The following is a 27803-nucleotide window of genomic DNA, read 5'->3' on the forward strand; positions in this document are numbered from 1 at the left end:
GCCGGGTTGCACTTTCTGTCAGTCCAGGGCTCCGAGAGGAGAGCAACAGCCCAGAGAGAGAGAGAGAGAGGGGGTAGAGAGAGAGCAAGTGTGAACGCAGGGGGGTTGCCAGTTTCTAATCCCAATCCCACACTTCAAGAAAGTGGTGGGTGAACATGGCTTCAATTGTTTTTTAACTTTCAGTATCAGGCCAGCTGGGCCGCTGAGACTGATCTGAGTGTGTCTTCTGTGTTTTCTATCCCCTTTTGTCCTGAAGCCTCTCCGTTTCAGCGAGGATGGAGAACGCACACATCAAAGAGTCAGAGGATGTCCTGTCCTACTTTGGCGTCACTGAAGAAACCGGCCTCTCACCTGATCAGGTCAACAAGAACCTGAGCAAGTATGGCTACAACGGTGAGGAGAAAAAAAAGAGATGGAAGATGGATGGATGGATGGATGGATGCAAGAATGGAGTTGGATGGAGCTTTGGAGAGTGGAAAGAAGGAGAAGTAATGAATGAAGTTGGTGAGAAAAGGCGCAGGGTCGTCCAGGACAGTACATTTGGATTTAGAGAGGGAGGAAGGTGCAGAGGCAGAAGCACAGTGTACCTGAGAGGTTTACCAAGAGAAAACTTTAGAAACAGGCAGAAGGTGGAGGAGGAGTAGTGGCGGGATGGTTGACAGATGAATTGGCACAGTGTGTGGCTTCTTGGTGATTGAGCATTAGAGATTCAGGTTCACTGACTGCTGACTTTCGTTTTAGATTGAAGATTATTTTTCCGTCTTTTCTTTTGAAACGTGAGCGGGACAGTTCAGTCTTGACATTGGAAAACTTCTCAAGGTCAACTTGCTTAGTTTTTGTCCAGCTGCATCTCACAGTCTCCATCTCGCACATTCAGTCTTGATCCTGGAATTTGAGAAACATCTGCCTCGAGCGGGCCATTTAACCTTGCCACATCATTCACGCTGGTTCTGTTCCATTTAATTGGCCCTGAAGCTGTAACAGAGCCATCGTTAATGTTATTATTTACACCTGTGTTTTTCCCTCTGTGACATTTCAAAATGTCTGCTGTTGAAAAGGCCTACTTGTGAGAAACATTTACCAAACTAGTGCATCTTACACACAGTAAACCATCTTTACTTTGTACCATCTTGTTGCAGCATTAAATCACGCTCGACAGGTTGCAGTGATGCTATATTGTTAGCTGACTAATGGATGTTGACAGAGAAACACCAAACTCAAATAACAGAGTAATTAGGGTCACTGTAAAGGGCAGCCACTAAAGAACTGCTCGTGTCATAAACTGGCAGGACAAGGAGGCCGGAACAAAACCAGCTGCCACATGATATGAATTGTTTGGTTCAGAGATGGATATTAGATTCTACTTTCTGTAATGTGATCTTCAGTTTGTTGTGTTTTGACTGATACTTGTGCTGTAAACATTACAAACAGTGAATGCGGTACACAGCTTCGCTTTAATAATATCATTTGTCTCTCTTTGCCCACAGAGCTGCCAGCAGAAGAGGGTGAGTCCACTTTAAACCCCTTCCTTTTTAATCATTCACGTTAGAACCACATGCCCTGTTGATCACAGCGAATCTTTTAACTTTGTGCCACCCAGACACACCTGTTCCATCACTTCCTGCGATGACAAGTCATTTATTTAACACCTGCTGGCTCCTTGCTCTGTCCCTACCATTGAGCCAAGGGCTTGGAGATAGTTATAGTGGCCCAAACTGCTGACAATATGCTCAAACCACACACAGCTCACGAAATTAGTTGATACAGACACACGTTAGAATACAGCTTCTGTAGTTTGGGAGATGTTGGATGTTTTTTTAACTAGAATTTTTGTGTTGTGCATACCCAGTAAGAGAGCTTAAACACCATACAAATAATAAACTTCATCACAAATCAGTTTTTTTTCCATTCATAAATTGTTGGCTAATGTATTTTGAGTGCACATGATTTATAGAGATTATATTGACATAACATTAACATTTTAACCATTTACCAGGAAACTACATGAATACATTATACAGAAAACAACTACACAAATGACCCCATGTGCTTGCACACTGTATGTGATCTCATCTATTTCCTCCAACAGGAAAGACTATCTGGGAGTTGGTGGTGGAGCAGTTTGAGGACCTGTTGGTCAGAATCTTACTGCTGGCCGCCTGCATCTCTTTTGTGAGTTTGCTTACTTCTAACTTCACACAATACAGCATATTAATATTCAAAATATCGTCTGGGTAAAAGATAGACAGTCTGTACACGCGTTATGCCAGAAGAGTTTTTAGATCACCATTATTTAAGATCCTATGGTAAAAAGACAAATATATTTGTCATATACCTACTATGATAAAGGTGTTACATAATTGTTATTTTCCTACTTTATTTTACATACATTTGGCCCATAAAGAGTTGAAGTAACTGAATCCCTGAATCAAACGAATAGTAATCAAAGGTTTCCTCCATAAGCATTTAGTGATTGGCTAAGCAAAAAACAAATTGACAAAAAGAAAATATAGAGAGAATATTTCCCTTGTTGTTGGCTTGTTGTTGAACAGTTTATAATAGCTGTGTCTCTTACATTTAATTACTTACCTTCCTCTATTTCAGGCCCCATAGCTTATTATTTGCCTTAGCGTCCAATCCGCTACGAAATATGATTTCAAAGATGATTCAACTTTAGAAAAGATAATTCGTTGAAAATCTGAGCCACAAATACTTTTTTTTCACGAAAAAATAGCAATCTTTTTTGAGATTGCAGCACAATTCATACCCGTCAAAACCCTCCATTGAGCTGACCAACCAGAAGGTCGTATAAATAATTAAAGCACTTTCATTAACTTGCCTCCAGCCGTCCATAACAAGCTCCACCAATCAAATGTTTAGGGCATATTAAGGTTTGGTTTACTCAGAGTTTAGGAACTACCAATCCTGAAAGAGGTGCTTGAGAGACAACAAAGGTACACATCAGCTGCTCAAAGTCGTGGCTGGCGAGGTCACTTCTTGCATCTAACCGTGCTTTGATAAAGTGAAAGGGATAAAAAGAACAAGACTGGCGATTACAAAAGTGCATTGTCCAGGGACAATAAAGAACTCGATGGTGACATGAGAATGTGTAAACTCTGAGCTGCGTCTTCTCTAGGCCCTCGCCTGTTTTCTTTTTGATTACACGCACACTAGCACACTTGGGGCCGACAAACAGAGCGTGTGCATTGCTGGGTTATTAGATTACATTTGGACCCATGTCCTCACTCTCTTTTACACAAGGAATCCCTCTCTCTCTCTCTCTCTCTCTCCCTCCCGCCGCTGTTGCTCTCTCCAAAACAGTTTTGTGGAGGAGAGTAGGCTGGACACATTGTCTTAATCCTCCATCTCTGCCCTCTGGCCTCCCTGCACAGCTGTCACTATGGCCTTAGAAGGCCTGACGGGCTGTGTGTGTGTGTGTGTGTGTGTGTGTGTGTGTGTGTGTGTGTGTGTGAAATAGAGAGAGCAACATAAAGAGAAAGACAGAAAGAGAGTGGCTGTGTGTGTGTGTGTGTGTGTGTGTGTGTGTGTGTGTGTGTGTGTGTGTGTGTGTGTGTGTGGGTGTGTGCACGTATGCATGGCAGGGGCTTTATTTTAAGAAAGCCTCAAGCCAGGACGAGAAACTGTATCCTTGGACAAAGGTCAGGGATGGAAGGAACGAGGGATGGCTTGCAGCAGAAGGAGAGAGTGAAAGACATGGCGGAGAGGGAGGGAGGGGGTCCGGGATTAGGTTGCACAATGGCATTGTTTGTTACAATGACAAACGAGAGCAATAGATTCAGAGTCGTATACGGTTTCTAAAAGGGAGAACACTAAATACTGCAAATACATGGTCGCCCTATTCATACACACCGGAATGTCCTGCCACTGCAATGTGCTGACAGGCTCCGACTCTCATTCTGGAGATCGATTGTGTCTTTGAAGAGAAGCAGGGTGAAGACAGACTGGAGAGGGCGAGCAAGAGGGCCTATTTTTGGGAAAGGGTGAGAAAAGATGTGAGCTGAAATGAAAAACACGCCAGACATGATGATGAGCGAAGAGTTGAATGCTACAAGAGAAGGACGGGGCTTCTTCTCCCCTCTCTCTCTCTCTCTCTCTCTCTGTGTCTGTGGTTCACTCTGTGCTCCGCCGGCCTGCAACTAATCTGTGTCAATGTCAACACGAAAGCCTTTCCGAAACAGACCTGTGTTAGAAGCATGGGAGCCCCCCCGCTCACAGGGGCGCACACGTGTTAAGACTATAGGTTTGGAAAAAGAGTCACATGTAGATATTTCACAGATAGGATGACATAAGGGACAACGGAGACAAAGTGAAATGTCACTTAATCCAGTAATGGCATCATAACCGGCAGAAATAGCCCCTCGCCGTGACTATTTTATGTTTACATTTAATGCTGGAGCGACAGGTGCACATCAGCCTTAAAGACACTTGTTGTACCAAGCAGAGAATCACAGGTCTACTCATACTGTAGTGACAGCATCGCTCACAGACCCACTGGTGGCTCATCATTAAAAAAATCAAGCAATGTTTCAACCCACAAAAAGGTGATTTTTTAAAAAATATATATGTAGGAATTGAAAATACTTCAGTTCATGATCAAACAGTGCTTCTTCTTAAAGGTGTGAGTGTAAACTTATATTAAGGCTACAATTGCGACAATTTTCTGCCGTTTTTTTTATTTTTTTTTATTGACATAACAGCTTACCTCAGAAAAAAATGATGTCTTGTTTTATTCATCCAGCAGTCTGAAACCAAAAAGTGTTTGATCAAAAGTAAACAAAGGCAGGAAATGTGGCCATTTTTTTGTTGTTTAAGTCATTTATTCATTAAAAATGCCAAAGGTTTGTTGTTAGGTGCCTCTGAGAGGAGAAGATTTTATGCTTTTCCCCGTTTATATGATAGTGAATTAAACATTTGGGGATTTAAGACTCTTGGGCAGACAAAACACCAAGTTTAAAGATGCCACCATGAACTGATGGGAATTGTGTTAAATGTAAATTAACTGACGGATTAATTATGATAACAAGTCTTGGTTACAGTTCTAATGTTCAACCTGTTTAACATAAGGGGGGAAAAAAATAATAATTTGATGTGATAAAGCCATAAACAACATAAAGAAAATGAAATTTTCATTCAGATTTGCGCACTGATGTGTACTTTCTGTCTCTCTCAGGTTCTGGCCATGTTTGAGGAAGGCGAGGAATCTGTCACTGCTTTTGTGGAGCCTTTCGTCATCCTCCTCATTCTCATTGCAAATGCTGTTGTTGGAGTGTGGCAGGTCAGTGAGCACACGCACACACACAAACACACACACACACACAGGAACAATTGCAATCACAAGGACACATACCTGCCTCTGAATGCTGTCTTTTACACACACCTAAATAGACTCTTATACTTAGTAACAGTCACACACAATAAATCACACACGATGGCGGCCTATTCAGGTCGCTGCCCGTGTCCTTTACGGAAAGCACACGCTCCTTCCAGAGCTCAGAGTTCAAGAGGAATCCAGAACGAGAATTCTGACGTCAGCAGGAGGTGAAAAGGTGAAGGGTTAAGCCAACAGGGGCGGAGAGGAGGGGGGTGGCAAACCGGGACCTGTGCTGCCTTCAAGGCTCAAACTGCAGCCTGCTTTGTTACAATCACACTGTGCAATCCACAGTAAAAATACAGAGGGATGATCGGGTTACCACTGGCCCGGAGTGTGTGTGTGTGTGTGTCTTTGTGCGTGGTAGGGGGGTTCATATCAATCCTGTGGCAGTCATTTGGAAACTATGCACAAGGATTCACACATGGGGGGTTCGGGGTAGAATGGAGAGAGGGAGGGCGGCTGGCATAAGTTGGGCTTTACACTTTGAGGCGGTTGAGGGCAGCCTTGGAAGAAAAGCACGGAGTGAACTGAACGTCAGCCTGTTTGACTTCTCCGATCGAGCTGTTGTTCAAGCTCGAGACTGACAGACAAACAGGCTGCAGACACGTGTGTTTACTGAAGATTTGTTAATGACGAACAAAACTCTTTAAAACTCTGATTCAACACACCATTACTCAAGTGATGTATTGTTGTATCTGTGCTCTTATTTTTGAGATGTCTTAAGTTCTATACCACTTGAATTGGTTATTGTCTGTACATGATGAATGGCTAGACTGTTAGCCTGTCATAACAGACTAATTAGTCAATATAGCATTTTGCATAAGAAGGCAGAGTTTGTCTACAGTTTTTAAGATCAAGGAGATCATGGCACTAAAATGACCACATTTTGTGTTTTGCTTTGTGTGTATCTCTACAACAGGAGCGCAATGCAGAGAGTGCCATTGAGGCTCTGAAGGAGTATGAGCCTGAGATGGGAAAGGTTTACCGGGCGGACAGGAAGAGTGTCCAGAGAATCAAGGCCAGGGAGATTGTTCCTGGTGATGTTGTGGAGGTTTCCGGTAAGGTTCCCCAAACGGAAGGCTTTCTTTTCACTGCTCTACCTGCTGAATGATCTCAAACTCCATCAAGCCAATATTAAGGAACAGTCACAACAATTGTAACTGGCTGCAGAAGAGATCATCAGGGTCACAGAGCTTCTATATTTGGTGAAGCATCGTTGTGTAAAATTCTTGAAGAATACGAGAGTCTCAGCTCAAAGTTTAACAGCATCAGAGCTGGTTAAAATGAGGACAATGCACAGGAAATCCTCGATTTTGTTAAAAAGCAACCCACAAGTGTGGAGAAGGAGAGAAGAATGTTTCTATATTAAATACACAAGTAGCATTTAAAAGCCACGGTCACACAGCCATGCTGTATGAGAATGTAAAAATGGAGCCACTGGTTGGCGCACAATGCAGTGAAGCTGTCATTGCTAGTTTCCTACCAGTGCTGTTGCCATTTTCATGCTCAGCACCAATGATGTCTGAGTACTCATCTGTGTGCCCAGGGGGCGTGTTGGTCAGGCACATTGTTTGCACTTTGCTATCTTGAGGCAGCAGAAAGCGATTGCAACATAGACCAACAACAATCTGGTACAAAGTCAATGGCTCTGTATTTTACCTGCTATTTCAAGGGTGTTTTCCCATTTCCTGGCATCATTATTTCGCTTTGGACATTGTGTGCTATCATGATGATACAAGGACATGCTCACACCTGCTTCACCTCAGAGAGCTTTGGATGATTCCTTCTCCCATAACTGAACAATGTTTCTCCAACTTGCCCAATCTGCGATTTTAAATAGCAATGCGCCAGGCGCAATTCATGTTATGCCCAGAACACACTTCTGATTAATAACGAGACCAAACACAACTTCTTTGTGCCTTTCAGTTTTATTCCAAGATGATTTGCAGTTTAAAAAGCAAAAGGGGGTTGGACACTGACCCATACACCATACATTGTTTAAATGGGTCAGTAAGAATATAATAATATTCACAACACACTTCGACTATGAAGCATTCACTACAAATCAAGTCAAAGTTTGTCTCTTTGGCTTATTCAAGACAACTCAAAGTACTGCCGGGTGTAGATGGCAAGCGTTTTATAAACACAGTTCAGAATACAGTAATGATGTTTCTCTTTTTGGACTTTGTGCTAGAAATCACAAAACTGGCAGCACCATTCAGCTTGATCTTAAAAGTTAACTTAAAAAGACTTGAGGCATTGCAGTGTCTTATAGCCAATCAGCTCATACCCGTCTATACGTCAAAAGAGTTGCATGCACGTGTGTTTAGTGTGTGTGTGTGATTACATGGCTCCTGATGTCCTTGAGAATGAACTTGAGCCCTTTTAAGGCAGTGACAGAAAAAAAGGGGTGGAGGGGAGCAGAAGGAACTTGCTGCAGGAAGAAAAAAACAAGCTTGAGTATAAATACACTTAATATCGACAGGCAGACTCGCTCCTCTGTCTCTCCCTCTGTTTGCTGTACACCTGTTCATTTCATTTCGTGATCTCCCAAAGGTCTCCCTCTCCCTCTGTCTCTGACTGTGGTATCAGTTTTCAACAACAACACGATCCATCTAGAGTGCTAAAACCAGTCAATCAACCCTGCAACCCCACTCACTCCTCCCGCCATCCATCTTGCTGTAATGCCGTAGTCAGATTGATACAAGTTAATGAAGCTGTTTGTACTGTTTGTCCCCGGCACAAGCGGCAACAATGATAAATAAATCAGTTGTTTAGTGTAATAGGGCTTAATTTAATAGTCTTTTCAATTTCTCTGTGTCTTTCTTTTGTGTGGACACTAGTTGGTGACAAAGTGCCCGCTGACATCAGGATCATCTCCATCAAATCTACAACCCTGCGTGTGGACCAGTCCATTCTCACTGGTAGGTGTTACAGGACAGGAAACACAGACATGCAAAAGATTATATATATTTTTTATGTCTACTTCCCTCCCTGACCGACACTGCACCTAAACTTGTCTCTCCTAAAGGCGAGTCTGTCAGCGTGATCAAGCACACTGATGCTGTCCCAGACCCCCGAGCCGTCAACCAGGACAAGAAAAACATGCTGTTCTCTGTGAGTCTTTTTCTGCGTCTTGCTCAGCTCTCAGCTTCTTCAACATTAATGAAGGTGCTGTTTCATTTTGGCAAGCTGTTATGAACAGAGATCAGAGATTCCCCTGATGGTCCTGATGTGAACAGGGAGTTCTCAAGATCTAGGTCACAGGTCATCAGGAGCTAGTGGGTGCACCTGTGATGTTCTCCCTCAGCTGGCTGCAGTCAGTCAGCTGGGAGACTATATAAGGGGGCTGCAGTTCTCCTGCTCGGTTGGTTGTGTGTCTTCAGAGGGACAACACCATCAGTTCGCTCTTTGCATTTTTTGTTGCATTCATGTTTGAGATGGCCAGTTTCTATGCATTTTGTTTTCCCCGATCAGTGACTCCCACTTTATCTTTGGTTTTTGGGTCGATGGTTTTTTGTTTTTCTATCATTTTGATAGAATCAGTGGGTGGCTATGCGTTTATTCCCACCGCCACCTTTTAGATAACAAGGGACCAGTTTGCTTCGACCCTTTTGTGATTTATGCAGTGCTTTGTTTTCTGTTTTTTCCCAAACTGCGACCCTTGTCCTTCAACAAAGCCATTAAGTCATGGTTGAGGCCAGGTTCAGACTGACATTATAACCACCTGTGCTTTCCCTGTGGGACATTCAAAAATGTTTGCAATGTCAATCGTTTATAATTGTTAACATGTTTAGCAGATATCCTGACAAATTTGCCATATTCACATCCCTAGTTTAGCATGTTAGCATGCTAACACTTGGCAGAGGTCAGAATAATGGGCCAACATTTCTTGTGACACGTCCGTCAAAACCACGAGTTTTGATTTCATGGCTCTAAAAGTAGGTCAGGAGATTGACAAATTCAGTATGATTAACCCTCTGTTGACCATGTATTTCAATTTCAGTTTCACGCCAATATATCGAACAGTTGTTGAGATGTTTAACTCTGTGTGGTTCAGACTGACTAACGGACTTTCTCCCCCTCGCTTTAAACACAGGGCACCAATATTGCAGCTGGAAAGGCCACTGGTATTGCTGTTGCAACTGGCGTCACCACTGAGATTGGTAAGATTCGTGACCAGATGGCTGCCACTGAGCAGGAGAAGACTCCTCTGCAGCAGAAACTGGACGAGTTCGGAGAGCAACTCTCCAAGGTGGGTGAGGCAGAGAGACAAAAAGCCTCCTGAAACTGTATTACCACAGTGACAGTTTTTAATCATTCAATCAATTTTAATGCTTATACTGTTTGAAATAACCTCAAGAAGAAAATATGTTTATAAAGCAAAGCCAGTGCTAAAGTTCACACATGTGACTGCCTATCCTCCAGGTCATCTCCCTCATTTGTGTGGCCGTGTGGATAATCAACATCGGCCATTTCAACGACCCCGTCCATGGAGGCTCCTGGTTCCGTGGTGCTATCTACTATTTCAAGATTGCTGTGGCTCTCGCTGTGGCTGCCATCCCTGAAGGTAAACCCAGCGAATTAACTTCCATTTGGTCGGCCAAGAAGATTAACATATCTAAGATTATTATCATGTAGCTCATCTATATGAGGCTGCGGCTACCAGCCCTTGAAATATGAAATTGGTTTAGATTTATCTTCGCAATATATATACAGCGCTGTACAGTTTAAGATGAACTGCAACATTCAATCCATTCATGGATGTGTTATCAATGGAAGCTGCACATTGCACAGGAAGTAAATAGTAATCGCGAGGGAGAGTGGATCGCATTGATTAAGGGTTAGGGTTAGTCCTCACTTGACTTTTCAACCCGTAGAGACTGACATACCCAATACATTGCGCATTTCGAGAAAACTTGCTGGGAAACACCTTTTTTTTTTGTTTCAAAAACCTTTTTGTTTTCGGTTTAGGGACTCAAACAGCTGGGATATGTACTGTGTCCTGGTCTGGCCTAGGATTTCTGCCCAGTCATCCCCTATCAGTCATCTTTAGCAGGTGGCTGTAGGAGCTTATCTGGTTCCTCTTAGCACAGGGAAGCAGCTGTTTGTCACAGACAGAAAGCCAAATAGTCATTATTTTCTTGATCTGATTATTTTGGTCACTACCCAACCCCAAGACTAGATGAAAGTTGGAAGCACATTTGGTTAATAAATCAGGAGCTTGGTTAGTCACTCAGCTCTGTCTTTAACAGTTTTACCCAAGCCTTTTTTGCCACCTGTTCTGGGATAGAGACAGCCTGTCTTTTTGGAGGAGCTCTCCACCTCATAACACCACAGTCAGCTGCAAACTGTGCCAATGTTCATCAGAGGCCGCAGTCTGATGATACCAAAAGGACAACATCATCTGCAAACACAGATGCCACCATAATGTCACTAAACTGGACACACTCCAGACCTTCTCGACACCATTGTCTGAGTTGATATTTGCCAAGAATCTGAGCACAGATCAGACTGAATGGCTTGCAGCAGCCCCCTCCCACAGAAATACCTTGGAGAACACAGTAGTCTGGGTGTGCTCCAGCTGATGTGTTAAGGGCTGTAAAGGGACCACCACTATTGTCAGCCTGCCCAGAGACAGTCCCTATAGTCCAGGTGGTTTTGAACAGACATGTTGGATCATCATTGTCATGTCTCTTTGGCTTTAGACGTTCCACTTAATGTTTTTACCACCTTCCAATCTGTCCTTGCAGTAATAAAGCAAGGTCTAAAGAAAATAGCTCTCGGCCGAATCTCTTTTTCCATCCATTGCAGGCCTGCCCGCTGTCATCACCACCTGCCTGGCTCTGGGAACTCGCCGTATGGCCAAGAAGAACGCCATCGTCAGAAGCCTGCCCTCTGTGGAGACCCTGGGCTGCACCTCAGTCATCTGCTCGGACAAGACCGGTACCCTCACTACCAACCAGATGTGTGTAACTAAGGTAGGCTCATGCTCACAGGTGTGAGATCAAGCAATCATAATCATGCTCAGTTTCACTTACAATCCAAAAAGTCTGTCCATGACTACAACTGGAGCAGATTTAATGCAAAAACTGTTTTTTTGTCATGTTTCCATGCAGATGTTTGTGATTGATAGAGTCGATGGTGACAGTGTTTCCCTCGGTCAGTTTGACATCTCAGGCTCAAAGTACACCCCAGAGGGTGAAGTGTAAGTATCAAAAAAGTTAAAAGTTAAGTTATAAGACCACGCACACACAGAAACACCAGAACCCATTCATATTTTTGTCAATCATCTCTACAAGTACAAAGAATGGCGGATCAGTGAAGTGTGGACAGTATGACGGACTAGTTGAGCTGGCTACCATCTGCGCTCTGTGTAACGACTCTTCTCTGGACTACAATGAGGTTTGTAGAGCATTCAGGGAATTTTGTGTTCGACACACTTACATTGACATATAACACTATACCAGCTTAACATGTATTTTTGCCATTTCCTATTTCTCCCTGATGCAGTCCAAGGGTATTTATGAGAAAGTGGGTGAGGCCACTGAAACAGCCCTGTGCTGTTTGGTGGAGAAGATGAACGTGTTCAACACTGAAGTGCGTGGCCTGTCCAAGGTGGAGAGGGCAAACACTTGCTGTTCTGTAAGTCTACAAAATATAGCATCAAGTGTGTTATTACATTCATATTCTAGTTTATCCATTTAGCTCCAAATGAGTGTTACTATGGCACTATTGCCACTATTGGCAGTCTAATTGCACATATGGCGTGGTTACCAAAGCCAGCAAACAACTGTTTTTAGTGAAAATGCTCTAAAAAAACAACAACTCCCCCTTACGTGCTTAGCATAACAAGCAGACAGTCACAGTTAGTGACTCACTGGTGAACATAGTGGAGCATTTAATAGCTTGAGAGACAGAGATATCATTCTCAGTAGTCTGTGGAGACCAAAAAGATAGCTAAAAAGATGGTGAATGCCAGGAACACTCCAGTGAATGATGTTTCTCTGTGACTTCTAGATGCGTATATAAACATTATGTTTGCTACCAGTTTAGTATATTAACTTAAAAGACTAATAACTGTCCACTGCCCAAAAGTGGTTAAAATAAAGTTACTGCAGGTTTAATCAGTGCAAGAAGTTGCCAGTATAAACAATAGCTTAATAGAGGTACAAGGCACTACCTTGATGGATCCTTTTGCTCCAGTTGACCTTCTCTTCCTTCATTTTCTAACAGGTGATCAAGCAGCTGATGAAGAAGGAGTTCACCCTGGAGTTCTCCAGAGACAGGAAGTCCATGTCAGTTTACTGCTCTCCTGCCAAGTCCGCCAAGGCCCCTGTGGGAAGCAAGATGTTTGTCAAAGTAAGTGAGTGACCCAAGACAGACATTTCCACTGCATGGTATGGCCCGAATCCAATCGCTTAAAACTGTTCTTTGTTTAGTTTTCCATGGGCAAAAGTCATCTTGAAAAGTATCAGAACAGAAATGATGACATTATAATAAAATAGCCATGCCAGATAAAGCTTCTCAATTTGAAAAAAAAAAACACCTCAAGGGACTTAAAGTCAATCAAGTCTTGTTATATGATATCGTAAGAAGGCTATAATGTATGTTGTTAATGATGTCGTCATTGTGTTAACTGCGTCATCAGGGTGCTCCAGAGGGTGTCATTGACCGTTGCACATACGTTCGTGTGGGCACCAACCGTGTACCCTTGACTGGCCCCGTCAAAGACCACATCCTGTCCGTCATTAAGGAGTGGGGCACTGGGCGCGACACCCTTCGCTGTTTGGCACTGGCCACCTGCGACACACCTATGAGGAAGGAGGAGATGAACCTGGAGGACTCCACCAAGTTTGTAGACTATGAGGTGAGCATATCAGAGTTGTTTGAATGTTGTATTTATAATTGAAAGGTTTTCTGACAAACTACATTACTTATTTAAAAAAATAGGGAGATGTTACAGTATTTTGTTGCGCAGGTTCAAGCTCCAAAGGAAACTAAACTTGTTGCTTTCTTTGTTTTTTCAGACTGACTTGACCTTTGTGGGCTGTGTTGGCATGCTCGACCCTCCCCGTAAGGAGGTCATGGGTTCCATTGAGCTGTGCAGGGCTGCTGGAATCCGTGTCATCATGATCACTGGTCAGTCAACTAATCAAATATTTTAACCCCATTGCGAAATAAATCAGGCAAGGACTTCATAGAAATGATGAAATCTTGATTTCCGCCCTCCCAGGTGACAACAAAGGCACGGCTGTGGCCATCTGCCGTCGTATTGGTATCTTCACTGAGGATGAGGATGTCACTAACAAGGCCTTCACCGGCCGTGAGTTTGATGACCTCGCTCCATATGATCAGAAGGTTGCCGTCCGAAAGGCTTGCTGCTTTGCCCGAGTAGAACCGTCCCACAAGTCTAAGATTGTGGAGTTCCTGCAAGGCTTCGATGAGATTACTGCCATGGTGAGAGGAAGGGAAGAACCTACATATTGGTATCTGTTATCTCCTTAAAATACCTTTGATTTGAAATAATCAATTTTTCCTCTCCATTTTCCCTCCACTCTTTGCAAAGACTGGTGACGGAGTGAACGATGCCCCCGCCTTGAAGAAGGCGGAGATTGGCATCGCCATGGGCTCTGGCACTGCCGTTGCCAAGTCTGCCTCTGAGATGGTCTTGGCTGACGACAACTTCTCTTCCATCGTGTCCGCTGTTGAGGAAGGCAGAGCCATTTACAACAACATGAAGCAGTTCATCCGCTATCTTATCTCCTCTAACGTAGGCGAGGTCGTCTGGTGAGTACATGATACTGTATGGAGATAAGGTCTGATAAGAACTACGATATTTTGTGAGACTGAAAGCCAACATAAGAAAATGTAACAGTCTGCACCTGTCTAAAATATCTCCAACACTCACTCTTTCAGTATCTTCCTGACTGCCGCCCTGGGTCTGCCTGAGGCTCTGATCCCTGTCCAGCTGCTGTGGGTCAACCTTGTGACTGATGGTCTGCCTGCCACTGCGCTGGGCTTCAATCCCCCTGACCTGGATATCATGGGCAAAGCCCCCCGCTCTCCCAAAGAGCCCCTCATCTCTGGCTGGCTCTTCTTCAGATATTTGGCCATTGGAGGTACAACACTTCTGTGTTCTCTATGACTGTCTAATCCATCCATCAACTTCACTGACTTTTAGCTTCAGCCCTTAATTTGGCTTGAGTCTTACTGATACTGTAGATGAATCCCTCATCCCCAGGTGGTTGAAGCACTTGTGTATTGCACATCATTTAGTTAGTCTTCAAATGACTTCCAGCAAGTTCTGATAAATGATGCTGTTGCTACGGTCACAAACCAAATTAAAGTTTCATTGGACTTATTCACACTATAATATTTCTTCCAGGTTATGTCGGTGCTGCAACTGTGGCAGCTGCTGCCTGGTGGTTCCTGTACTGTGACGACGGCCCAATGGTCACCTTCCACCAGCTGGTAAGTATTTAACACTCTGCATCTGTTTATGTTATCACATAGTCCATCCAACTGCTGCAACTAGAAACCTCACACACCTCTTTACAAACACACTTCAGGACGGGATCATAGTTTTCTTAGGGACTAAGTTTCTGTCTCCCCTCTCAGTCACACTTCATGCAGTGCAGCGAGGACAATGAGGACTTTACTGGCATCCACTGCGAGGTGTTTGAGGCTGCTCCTCCAATGACCATGGCTCTGTCTGTGCTGGTCACCATCGAGATGTGCAACGCTCTGAACAGGTCTGACTACACTGTCAACTCATGGGCATTATGGGTACTTTCACCTAAGAACAAACCTCCAACTATATTAAATAAAAAATGGAAAACTAAATGAAAATTTCGATATGGAAACTATTGCGAATCTTGCATTATATGACATGCTATGTTTTGTTTTATTGTGATATTGTGCAGCCCTATATTCTACACAGTGGTGGGATATAACAAAATACATTAACTACAATGTACTCAAATTGTACTTGACTATAATAATGTACATTTTACTCTTATTTATTTGTCAGCTATAACTGTTAATGTAAATTAAGACATCTAATGAACTGATACCAGTATACAAAATTGTAAACAATTAGCCTCACAATCCACATTCAGTTATAATAATGCACATTATAGAATAGCATAACACTTAAAGGGGGACTTTTTTTTTTAGCAATGATTACTTTTACTTTTGATACCTCAATACATTTTGTCAGTAATACTAGTAAGCACTTTCAATTAGGTAACATTGTCAATTAAATGGTAATTTATTGTAATGATGCTTTATGACACTGTGGTATTGCTACTTTTACTTCTATAGGGTACAAAAATGTTCTGCTCCACTGACATTTTGAATCAAATATTTTTTGGACTTCATATCATAAACAATGTGTTGGAAATCTCATATGTTTTTAGTATATTTTCCATGTATTTCCATATAAATATCAGGGCTTACATGATCACTCTTCAAACCTTTGTTGCACACATTTATTTAACACACAGACACACTCGTACATATGCCCTCACACATGTTCAGTCTGCCTTAACGTACCCTTCCATCTCCCCATCCAACCCCACCTTCCTCCTCCTCCCTCCCCCCCAGCTTGTCTGAGAACCAGTCCCTGGTGCGCATGCCCCCCTGGAGCAACCTCTGGCTGGTGGCCGCCATGAGCCTCTCTATGTCCCTTCACTTCATGATCATCTACGTCGACCCCCTGCCCGTGAGTCTGGCCTCCTGCACCACAGCCCTCTCCACCAAAACAAAACATCCATCTTCCTTTGCTGCTCCCTCACACATACCTTCACACACTGCCTCTCCAACCTCTCACATTCTCATTGCTTAAGTACTTACAGATGATGCACCGATGCATCAGTTGCCCCTAATTACTAACAGGTAGCATTTAAGGTGCCACACAATCAAACCAGCAGCGCAGCCTTGAGAGAGAACTTTTTTTAAGGTGAATCCTTTAATAAGAGTGTGTTTAAAATAAATCTATCTCAGAAATCATAAAACTGAGGCTGTGAAATACAAATTCACAGAAATTACCATGAATTCAATCAAATGTTCACTGATCTCTGGTGGTCACAGTTTGAAGCGATAACTAATACCTCAGTGGGAATAAAACACACGTTTATACAGATTTTTATCATTCTTTAGATGTAACAAAAAGAGTATTCTTTGGCGATGTGAGCACTTATATTTATAGTCTCTCCATAATTATCATACAGATGTTTCTTACTGTGGTTTGCCAGCTTTAACACTTCGCTGCTCTCGTCCACAGATGATCTTCAAGCTCACTCACTTGAACGTTGAGCAGTGGCTGATGGTGCTGAAGCTTTCCTTCCCCGTCATCCTCATCGATGAGGTTCTCAAGTTTGTGGCTCGCACATACCTGGAGGGTAAGTTATACATGTGATCTTTTCACCACATGTTTCCTTTATTCTATCAGTTACAAGTTAATCGTGTACGATATAAAAACAGATGTGATATATGCAGGTGTATAAGTCGTAACCTGCGTACATATGAGATTCTCTTTTTTAACTTATATTCTAAATAATGTAGCTACAGTGCACTCCTTTCTATTCAGATATATATACACGATTCTATACCTCCTTTAAAATATACATACTGCATTCAAATACAATTTAAGAACACATGACTCCATCCTCCTCCTTTAACAATTCTCCTTTTTGTTGATTCTTAAGGAACGCATAATTGATTAATGGAATGTTATTGAATAATTCACCTCCCAATTGTTTTTTAATGTCTGTCATTTTAACCTCTCCTCCCTCTTTTCTTATTTCCTGACACAGTGTTAATTCTTCCCCACCCTCTTTCCTCTAATCTCTGTTGACTCTGATGACATGTATCTAATTTTTCCTCTCCTCCTTGGATGCTCTTTTTCACTGTCCCCTCTCTGACAATCCAGCCTAAACCTGTTTCCCCCTCCTCCATACCCCTGTAATACAACAAGGTATTCCGCTGACCCGTACTAAAGGGTTAAGCACTCTGCATCTTGCACCTCTTAAAAAGTTTCTTGCTGGGTATTATACATGTTTACGTTAGTGTGTCAAAGGCATAATGTCCATCATGAGTGTGTGTGTGTGTAAGCTTGTTGACTTTTTATCGGTCTCGAAAATCTTTCTGGAGCAGTGTGCATCTGTCATGAACTGCCAGTAGAAATCTAGTAATTGGTAATTGATCTCATCATACATTGTATTGCATAATTGTATTTTAATTGTATTGTAAAATTTTACTTTAGCTTGTTGCTTCAAGTAGCTTTTTATGGCAGTGTATAGCTGCCATGCTGGAAAAGGAAAAAAACGGATCAGTATCATGTTATAAGATGAAAAGTTTATTGTTCTAACACCATTATAATCTCATCACGTTACGGCAAGAAGCTTTTCCTGTTATAACATGAAATGTTTCACGTTATAGCGTGATAATATTATGGTAAAATATCTTGTAATATTGTGAAAACATCTGCTTATGGTAATATTCACATTGTAATGTGATAATAATCCATTTTCCTATTTCTTGAATGGCAGCAATATGCTTAGATAGCACTTAGATCCTTTTAAAAAAGTAGTTTTGATTATGCATGTGCCATAATTTCACTAATATTGTGCACTTGGCTAGTGAGGCATAAAGCAATCCAAAAATCGCTGGATTATGTTGGATTATGTATCGTCTGTCACGACAGAGGGGAGGTTTTTTATTTGCTTAACTTTATACTGTGGCAATGCACAATGTTTCTCCCCAATATGTGACACTGGTGACATGCTAAAATTAGATATTGGAAATATATTTAACTATAAACCTGCCTGCCAGCACCTTTAAAGCTCACCAATTAACCAGTTATACAGTATAGTGTTTGTTTAATCTAGGTTTGTATTATTTTGCACAACAACAGAAGAGTAAAACTACAATTCACTGTTCTCTTAGCAGTTAGCTTAGCCAGGAAACTCCAGAATTTAGTAAACAGTTACTGGTCAAGCCAAAAACTTTCCAAAATGCATATCCCCAGTAAAAAACAATTATACATTTAGGTTTTTTTGTACAACATAACTATTTTAAGAAATGGTGAGTTTTTAAGGGTGCTGGGAGGCAGGTATTGTTTGAACAAGCCTGTTGGGTGTTCAAACGCTTATGCTACCTAAATTAGCATTAATCTAAATAGCATAATTTCTCAAAATGTTCCTTTAAATGCTACCTTTAACAAACAGACAATGAACTCTGAGTGCATTCACTTAACCTGAGTACATTACCTTACAACTGACTGGCTGTCTTCCTCTCCAGGTAAAGTCTAGAGGCAGAGGCCGACAGAGGCTGAAGTCGACAGCCGCGATACAGAGGATGGAGAGAAAAATGGCTGAGCGCTCCCACTGAGAGAGAGCCGCCAACAGACACCTGATGTCATCGAAACATCAAGTGGCTTGAATACAAAAGAAAACACATAAGCCATCTGAAAATACACCAAAAAAAGCTGCAAAATATTTTTTCTGTGTATGTACTGAGGTTAATATATAGGTGAGAGTTATTAAAACTACTGTGTTGATTCTATTCTTAAAGAATAAAGATATGTATTAAAAATCAATCGACTTCAATGTCCAATTACATTTTAATATTAAATTTGCTCGTATTACATGTTTCAAACCATCTCCCAACTTTAGAACTAAACTTCGATATGAACAGGTTATTGCCCTGCTCAAACAGAAGCTCTCGTCAGCACATTGACAAAAGTACATTTATGACTGGAGTTTGGTTTCAGACAGTTTTTTCAAGTTAGTTAAATATGCAGTTTGTATTATGAAATGTGTAAAATGGAAATGATCAAATAACACAGTATATGAAACCCTATTTTACTGTGTTATTAAATAACGCAGTGTAAGAAATATATCAAGCATATCAGCCTTATTAATTTCCTGTGATCCTTTTAGCATATAAAGCAAATTTGCATGAAGTTTTATGGCCACGGTAGAGAAACCTTATCATAGTATATTGATAATGAACTCAAAGGTTAAAGGAAAGAATGTGACAGCCTCCCTTTAATTTGTTTGAACACAAAACAAGCTGACAAGGTGTTAGATATTCACATTTCTTCACTGATTTTTTTACTCAGCATCTTTCCTCATCCACATTCATAAATTTGCTTAAGTCTAAAAGCTAGTACAGTTGCAGTAACAACAAGAATAGTTAACAATGCTTAGCTGAAAATAAAGACGACAAAAATAAATGCACAAAATTAAAGATCCAATCTGAAACACAGTTAATTTAAGAGAGTTTCTACTTTGCATCAGGTCATTATTGCGTGGTGATGCATTGCTTTTAGAGGTCCTTCTTCACAGAAAAGTCTGCCTGGAGAAAATGATCGTGTAGTTTTTACAGTGCAATAAAAATGTTGGACTGTTGAGTGTTTAACTGGAGTCATGTCAGTGTTATCTACATAATGCATTTACATATGTGTTAGTATGGAAGTAAATGTGTAACTGGATGTAAGAAAACATTTGTACAGTGTCCCCCAAAGCTGTCATGGTTCATCAAAAATCACTTTGGTCACTGAGAACAGTTCTGGTCTCTGACACCAAACTATCATATCTGAGAAATACAAAAAATGTCTCTCCAGGAGAATGCATCCAGTGTTACAAGTACAAGCAGCACCAGCTGTGATAATCCCAGTAGTCACGACAGTATTTCATGTTTCATGATGGTAACTGTTCCCCATCAGTCCTTCTTGGAATGTTTTCTCTTGGTCTGTGCTCTTTGGTTCCAACGTGACTCTCTATGACTCATGAGGCGTCTGCAGGCGAGGAACCAGCTTCACTGACTCCCTCTCCCAGGATCTCCTTGACTTGTTCCAGACTCTCAGCCTGTCGAATCAACTCCAGCTTCACCTGAAGGGCAAGTGAAATATCAATTTGTTATTCAGATACAGTGCTAAAAAAAAAAAAACAGTTTGAACTGATACATTTCTGCAAGTGCAAGAAAAAGTTTGACCAATTTCATTTATTCAGGATTTTTAACCATCACTCCTCCACACAGTCTAACTTCTAAAAGTTGCTTTTTACCTGCAGCGACTGGGAGAGCTGCACAAAGTCCATCTGTACAGTCTGGCTGGTGTCGACCTGGGAGCGCAGACTGATCACTTGGCTACGCAGCTCAAGACACTGCTTATGCAGGGCCGCCTGAAAGCCACGAAAAATTCAGTTTGACGTGTGAAAATGTGTTGACAATGATCAATAACTGAGCTTGAAAGCTTATTGACTACATTTTTGACTACCATGCCACTTAAGAGACCACTCCTGTGAGAGGCAGTTAACTTTGCAAGCATCAACAGTCACCACAGTCAGTCTTTTGTTAAAAGAGTAGGCTGGACTTACTTTATCATTACTGAGGGCCTTGCTGGTGTTCTGAACATGAGAAAGCGCCACCCGCAGGGCTTCCAGTTCAGTGCGGCAGGCCAACAGTTCAGCCTGGAACTGGTCCTTTTGAGCCTGGATCCTCTCTGTCTCCGTCTTCAGGCTGGACAGCTGCACTGCGCTCACAATCACAAACAAGGAACCATAAACAAAAAGGCCCTGTGATTGTTGAAGAACAATTCCAGTTTTCTTTATTTTAAACAACAGTTATGTTGCTTAAGATGACACTCTGCTCACCAAAGATGATATGAAGGTTAAAGGTGAAATGAATCTGCATGTAACCCTACTCAAGTCACAATACCTACTAACTGCCTTAACTAATAATAAAGCATGAGTTGTTTACTCACCTTCTAAAACTTCTGTTGACAGTAGATAAGAATGGGAGCATCCAGGAAGAGAAAGAGAGAGATTAAAAAAGGATTTAGTGTCAAGATATCAGTGTTAAGAAAATCCTGCCCTAAATTAAAATAATTGAATCCACAGACCATTCTCCTCAGTCCGGGTGTCCAGCTGCTCCCTCAGGTTGACAATCTCAATGCGGAGACGCTCCTCACAGTGTGCCCCCTGCAGGTTAAACAACAGTCAGATACTGACACTATCAGCAGGAGACTCACACAGTGACTGCTTTTAACATTTTTAAACTAACGACAGATATTCAAAATGTCTCCACATCCAGGGAAAGAGAAGAAACAATCCAACTTGTCCAAACATTAAAATGAACAAAAACACACAATCATAAAAGGGACAAAATAAACATGTGAGCTATTTGAACACTTTCTGTTCATCCTAACAACTATTTGAAACAGAATAGTAGCACCTAATGAAAGGGAAGTCCCGTAACTGAGCATCTCACAGGTTTCTGTTCCTTTTTACAATGCCATGTGAAACTATTCTTCTTTCCTGCAGCATTCACAGGCAGATAAACTGTAAATGAAATTCTAGCAGAACAGTAATCGTACCTGCAGGGTTGTTGGGAATGAGCTTGACTCCGGCGCCTCGTCCTCAACCTCCTCTCCTTTAAGTCTGGACAGCTCACTGCACATCTTCCTCTGGGAAAAGGATAACTCTGCCTGGACACACAAATTCAAATTTGAACACCTACTCCTACTGAATGACATGTAAGCACCAACTCACAAATACCTGATGGGTAAACTACACAGACTTGCCCTAGGAATCAATTATGACTACAGTGGGGTTGTCTACACTGGCTCCGTCAGAAGGTTACAAAATCAACCTTCAAGTACCTCTGAAGCTCACTAATTACCATGTTGTGTTTCATCTGTTTGATCTGCTCTGTTTGTGTAGTCTGTCCTAACCCTAACTGAAATCTAAAAACAACATATTCGTGGTTTTACGGGGGTGATGTGCCAGACTTTTTCTTGGCAAGATTCTGGTTGCTTAGCAACTTCAAGGTGATGACACTCAAAGACACTGTGCCTCCAAGAAATTTGTCTAGCACCGAACAACACCCTCCTGCCAAAGCCACAACTTTTTTACACTTAGATTTAACTGAGGATAGATGATATAACATGTTAACCAGAGATCATTAGGGGGGCTTGAAAGGAGGACTTATTGCTTCCCACTCGTTTCCACTCTTACACTAAGCTAAGGCAAGATAAGCTAAGCTAACTGGCTGTGGCTTTATACTTATTGTCCAGCCATGACAAATCTTAGCAAGAAAATAAGTGTATTTCCAAAAATTCTAAAATATACTCCAAGGGTAATAACAGTCCCTGACACAGACACAGTTTATAGGATCGACATCATATCACTTACCAGCCGACTCTGGACTGCATTCTGTGATTGGCTAAAAGATTTCTGTAGGTCCTGGAGGAGGGCCTCTGATGTCTGGACCTGACACTGGAGCAATGATACCTGAACACACACACACAAACAAATTAGCATGTCTTCTATGTCTGTGTGTGTGTGTGTGTGTGTGTGTGTGTGAGAGAGAGAGAGACTGGGGGCTTGCTGTATACACACTCACCTGTTTGTGTGTGTGCTTGGTCTGTGTATCCAGTTCTTTCTCAAGCTCCTCCTTCTCAGCCTCCAACCGACTCACCTCCCCTCGCAGCTCTGACACCTGTTCAACACACCACACCCTCATTAGGCCGCAAAGTCATGTGGCTTGGGAGAAGTTTATGGTGACACCAAACTCGCGGCACAAATTGCAAGGTTGCTCTTTCTATGTCTCTTTCTCTTTCTCTTTATACATAAGTGTGAATGACCTTTCCTAATACAGAAGCAGCATAAAAACTGAATTCTATCCAGTGGACTTGTGTGATAGAAGATGAAGTGATTTAATAAAAGCGTTAATTTAAAACCTGCACCTGAGCGTTGAGTGAATCCCAGTCGCTGTGCGTGACCAGCCGGTGTCCAGCCGGTGGCAGGTAGATGGCTTCAGGCACCAAAGTACCCGTGGAGACCAGAGAATCGGTGTCGTCCTGAGCGTGGAGTTTTCTGGGCAGAGAGGGCGTGTCTAAGGAGAAGGAGGACAGCGAGGCAGAGTCGCAGTGTCGCAGCGAAAAATACCCGTCTGCTGTGAGTGCCGTCCCTTCTCCCTCTGCCGCTGCTTCGAGCTCCGCTGGTTGGTTGTGCGTCCTGTCCGTGGACGCCATAGACTCGGCCTCCGACTGACTGTTGGTGATCGCTGCTGACAATTCGTTACTGCCGCCTTCTGCTTCCATCCTGGCTTTCCTTCCACTGATCTAACAAGGAGAGATAAACAACTGTTGGGATCAAGTCCAGGACATTTTGAAACAATTTCCGAGAGAAGACAAAGTTCAGCACTGACCACGTTCTGTCCACTGGCTCTCCTCCACTCCACAGGCTGAGACTGGAGAACAGATATCCTGGCCTCATACTGCGCTGCTGTCTCTGTAAACACGAGAGCATAATGAAATAATGATGAAACCATTCAACCCTCCAGATGAACGATATACAGTTAGCCTCTATGTTGAGACTATAAAAAAAGCTAATTATAAGGCCACAACATACTTGCTGCATATAAGATTACATTTTGACACTAACGTTATAAAAATAGAGCAAACTTTCATTGTTTTTAAAAAGGAGCATTACTTACCAGACATTTAACATTTTCACTGTCCTCGCCTGACCTTTTACTTTAAAGAATATCTTGGCCAATATTTGCTCTTTCTCAGCATCGTCAACAGTGAAGTGCATTTTATTTTAGTAGTCTGGCTTCAATTGGAAATGGCAAAAACAGGAAATAAAAATGATAATGAAAAACCCTACAGCTGTTCCGTTTTTTTAAAGAAGTACCATTGTTTAAAAAAAAAGATTAAAAAAGAGATTAAAAAAAACAAACAAAAGAAACCACAATAACCGTAACAAGCTTTTATCAATAAATGATGTGATATATGTGTCCCTCTGTAATAATGCCCTGTTTTGTTTGAAGGCCCTACATCTCAACACATATCCTGCTAGACTGAAAAATGAAAGTCAAGTCCTGTGAGGTGTTCCTTACAGACCTCTTATTTGTTGAATGAAAACAAAAAGCTGTCACAGTTGCTGACAGTTGCTGATTGTTATATTACCGGCTAAACCTCTTACTAAAGCACAATTCAAATTTAGTTCAAAAAAGTGATAACTGCAAGTGTATTTTTCTTGGTGGAACTTTTATCATTTAATTTATGATATGCTGTTACTGTATTTGTGTTAAGTACATGGAGTCTCTCTTGTGATTGTCAACATTACCTTTAACTCTCACTTGCTCTTAATAGCAATTATTTGCATTTCCTTGGGGACATGTACTGAACACAGAGTGTTTGAATCTATGGTGCAAAACCAACAGTCCAAAGACTCTTCATTTTATTATCATAAAAAGCAGCGAATCCTTTGATTTAAGAAGCTGGGACCGGCAAACGTTTGACATTTTTACTTGAAAAATGATTGAAACAATTAATCAGTTATCAAAATAGTTTATTCATTTTGGTTTGATCTACTTAGCTAAGATTAATCGACTAATCATTGCAGCTCTGACACATCTTTCTCCATACAAAAAGACCAAACAAGACACTGTGATATCACGTGAAATTAGATCATTTGTACACAAGGACAGTCACATAAATTGTGTTTATCACAAAACACACAAACAAAAAAAGACACAGAGACACACACGTACTGACCTCTGAGAGCCTCCTGCAGTGACTGGATCTCTTGATCACATTGTTTTTGCAGCTCTGCCAGTTCCTCCTGTTTGCTCAGCTCACAGATCGTCGCCACGCCCTGCCAGTGTTCGACCTGAGCTCGGCACTCGGCTAGCTGGGCCCACAGGCTCGTCTCTGAAAAGGATAAACAGGTTGCTGTGCTGTGCCTACATTGTGTTGGTCTGAGAATATTTGTATCAGTCTGGGTGGAACCACACAAATAAGGGAAACAGTGAGGTGACGTGATTAAAAGGATTCTGTGTTACTACTTGAAAAGATCTGTAAATACCTGGCTATAAGATAAGAAGACAGCTTGACTTGTGTGCCTGATCTATACACTGAGAACTCAGCAGGAAGAAACTCTAAATTCCTGGCATTGTGCAGTTTGCACACACAGCTGTCTGAAAGTTGCATACAAATCATTTAAATGTACATTATGCTGCGTATGTAATAGAGTGCATGCGCACATTGATAAACATTTTCATGAGCAAGGATTCAACCATGAATGATAACACATGACAACATTCTTAGTTGTTTGAATGTGTGACAGCACAGATAACCAATTGTTAACATTGTTTTAGTACACCAGGGGATCAATAAGAAGACCCGTCTACTTATTTAAATGACTGACTGGTATATAAACAAATACTTAAATAAACTAGTTGCCTTTAAATCTTCATTGTCTGAACCCCACTAAGTGTAATAATAGTAGTTAGTTAGTTAGTTAGTTTGCCTCAATCTAATATTATGCATCGTGAGAAGTATTGTTGTTGCACCAAATAAGTAAGTGTCTTGTGCTTTATATGATATATAGACGATCAAATAAACAGTATATTCCGTTCGTCATTCACAAAAAGAAATCTACAGTATAAACATGTTCAGACACCACTTTGTTATATATGTAATACTCCAATGAAAGAAATCAAACAGACATTTTTTGACAATAATTAAATGATAATAATTAAATCATTTAATAAAAGTGCTGTCAACGCCAATTACAGTGATTAAGCTATAAATCCATTCATCTATAATCCATGTTTTACAACTGAAACAATTCTTCTGTCTTCTTCTGTGGTACACTTCTGATGTCAAAATGGACATTTCAAGACAGATCAATTTTTGGGCCTAATAATAATACTGATATAAGAGAGTTAAAGAATTCAATATCAATACATCGGCTGACAAAACACCAGTTTACTGCAATGACTCAGTAAATATGGTTATCAAACACTCCTGGCACAGATATCTACTTAAACAATTAACTTTACTGTCTAAAATGACATCAATGCACAGAAACAGTGAACTTGGTTAGGAATTTAATCTTTATAATTGTTCAGCATTAATATGACTAAGGACAGAAAAAGTTTCCACAGCGGCACATAGAGTGCAACATATATACAGATATAGATCTGTGAAAGGCATAAATCAGCTTATAATATCGGTCAACCAATACATCAGCCTGGCTCTAAAGTTGGTTTTAACCCGAGATACTTTTACATACTTATATTGACCCCTATCATGTTTTATAATATTTATGATATTTTGTATTATTATTGTCATTATTATTATTATTATTATTATTATTACTACTACTAACTACTACTAGGCCTACTTCATTATTGTAAGAATTCTTGGTATTATCTTGATTCATATAGACTTATTTGTACTCTTTTTTCTTATTTCTTTTCAGCTGTAATTTATGATGATTATTGGTATCATTTCTTTGAAAGGGAAGTGAAATAAAGAAGAAAAGATAAACAAGTTTCCCCCCCTTCTTCACATTAGTAAGTAATAATAGTGATTGTATGACAGTGATTATTAAGTTGTCAGAGCTCCAGCCAAAAAATTCTAATTTATTTTTTAATTACTTGTTACTGTCATTTGTTGCTAAAAGACCTGTCTTCTATGTTTATGACTTTACATCGACACTTGTTGCTCCTTTTTCAGCAGGCTGGTGAAACTTGCTACAGAAGCTAGCTGTCAAAGGCTGCATATCTAACGTTAGCTAACATCAGAGATGCATTTATTTTAACAAACATGACTAGGTACAGCAGTCATATCACTGACTTAATGTATTTATTCTGAACTGGGTAAAGTTAGCCAACACTCACTTTGTGCTGAGCTGTCCTCGGTGGTTACAGAAGTCTCCGGACCCCAGTCTGCATACAGTTAATCGGCTAAAGTGTTAGCTAGCAGCTAGCATCCCCCGTTCATGTCTACGGTCAACGGTGCTAACAGGCCGTTTAACGGTTATGTGACCGGAGCTGTTTCAACAGGTTGTTCTCGTGATGACAACAAGCAGTAAACCAGCGTTAATGTTTACTAAACCGCATGTTGTAAAGAGGCCATTAAAAACCTCCCGACCAGTCCCGTTAGACGAGGGGCAGATTAAAGTTGAACGTTGCTTTTTTTTTTTTTTTATTACCTGTGTCTTCGCTCTTGGAGCTCATCTTCCCGTCAGACTGAGTTCATCGGCCGCGGCCGCCGGACGAGACGAGACGAAGCGTCCTACAAGGAACAGTCCCAGAAAACTGTCAGAGTCATTTTGTGCCAATGCACCGGGGCTCTCGGTGTGGAGAATATCAGCGCAGTGTCAACTTCAGGAAACAACTTTCCCCGGTCTGTAAGCCTGCGGAAATCACGTCAACCTGCTTCCTGTTCACAAATACCTTTCCCTGTCCGCCTTCAGTGCTAGCCTACGCTTAATTTCCCTGTTTTTTAAGGTGGTTAAATGATAATTAAAGTGGTGACATGTTTGCATTTTGTGACTGCCACACCCTGCACATCAACTATCCGGCCATGCCCACTGTGTGGTGA

At 41.4% G+C, this 27803-nt stretch overlaps 2 protein-coding genes across 3 annotated transcripts; one reads left to right on the plus strand and one right to left on the minus strand.

Annotated features, from left to right (window-relative positions):
* On the plus strand, positions 1-19816 carry atp2a1 (ATPase sarcoplasmic/endoplasmic reticulum Ca2+ transporting 1). 2 transcript variants are annotated; one of them, XM_030407743.1, is made up of 26 exons: positions 1-145; positions 257-393; positions 1488-1505; positions 2090-2172; positions 5192-5296; positions 6312-6450; positions 8236-8316; positions 8424-8509; positions 9492-9647; positions 9821-9962; positions 11207-11373; positions 11512-11600; positions 11695-11797; positions 11906-12037; positions 12629-12754; positions 13044-13262; positions 13423-13534; positions 13629-13852; positions 13962-14182; positions 14312-14514; positions 14781-14866; positions 15014-15147; positions 16001-16118; positions 16680-16797; positions 17328-17372; positions 18698-19816. In XM_030407743.1, the coding sequence occupies exons 2-25, from the start codon at positions 276-278 to the stop codon at positions 17330-17332; spliced, it is 2985 nt and encodes a 994-aa protein (XP_030263603.1). In that variant the 5' UTR covers positions 1-145; positions 257-275; the 3' UTR covers positions 17333-17372; positions 18698-19816. The 2 variants fall into 2 exon arrangements, with proteins under 2 accessions (XP_030263603.1, XP_030263602.1); XM_030407742.1 differs by lacking the exon at positions 17328-17372.
* Positions 19008-27803, minus strand: rabep2 (rabaptin, RAB GTPase binding effector protein 2). Its single transcript, XM_030407744.1, has 12 exons — positions 27412-27803; positions 24966-25121; positions 23612-23694; positions 23148-23525; positions 22805-22900; positions 22594-22692; positions 21777-21887; positions 21303-21381; positions 21165-21176; positions 20779-20933; positions 20467-20583; positions 19008-20292 (listed from the first exon to the last, which is right to left on the minus strand). Exons 1-12 carry the CDS (start codon positions 27434-27436, stop codon positions 20188-20190), a joined length of 1416 nt encoding a protein of 471 aa, XP_030263604.1. The 5' UTR covers positions 27437-27803; the 3' UTR covers positions 19008-20187.

The sequence above is a fragment of the Sparus aurata genome, chromosome 23, assembly GCF_900880675.1.
Source record: "Sparus aurata chromosome 23, fSpaAur1.1, whole genome shotgun sequence".
In the NCBI taxonomy this organism is placed as follows: Eukaryota; Metazoa; Chordata; class Actinopteri; order Spariformes; family Sparidae; genus Sparus; species Sparus aurata.

What these genes read in the sequence shown, in the direction of transcription:
- atp2a1 (XM_030407742.1), top strand. Translation starts at nt 276, where the DNA reads ATGGAGAACGCACACATCAAAGAGTCAGAGGATGTCCTGTCCTACTTT. An exon ending in TGGCCGCCTGCATCTCTTTT is followed by an intron (nt 2,173 to 5,191) that starts GTGAGTTTGCTT and finishes TGTCTCTCTCAG; the next exon opens with GTTCTGGCCATGTTTGAGGA. An exon ending in TGTGGCTGCCATCCCTGAAG is followed by an intron (nt 9,963 to 11,206) that starts GTAAACCCAGCG and finishes CATCCATTGCAG; the next exon opens with GCCTGCCCGCTGTCATCACC.
- rabep2 (XM_030407744.1), bottom strand. Translation starts at nt 27,436, where the DNA reads ATGAGCTCCAAGAGCGAAGACACAG. An exon ending in GGGATTCACTCAACGCTCAG is followed by an intron (nt 22,901 to 23,147) that starts GTGCAGGTTTTA and finishes TGTGTTGAACAG; the next exon opens with GTGTCAGAGCTGCGAGGGGA. An exon ending in CATTCCCAACAACCCTGCAG is followed by an intron (nt 21,382 to 21,776) that starts GTACGATTACTG and finishes TTTAACCTGCAG; the next exon opens with GGGGCACACTGTGAGGAGCG.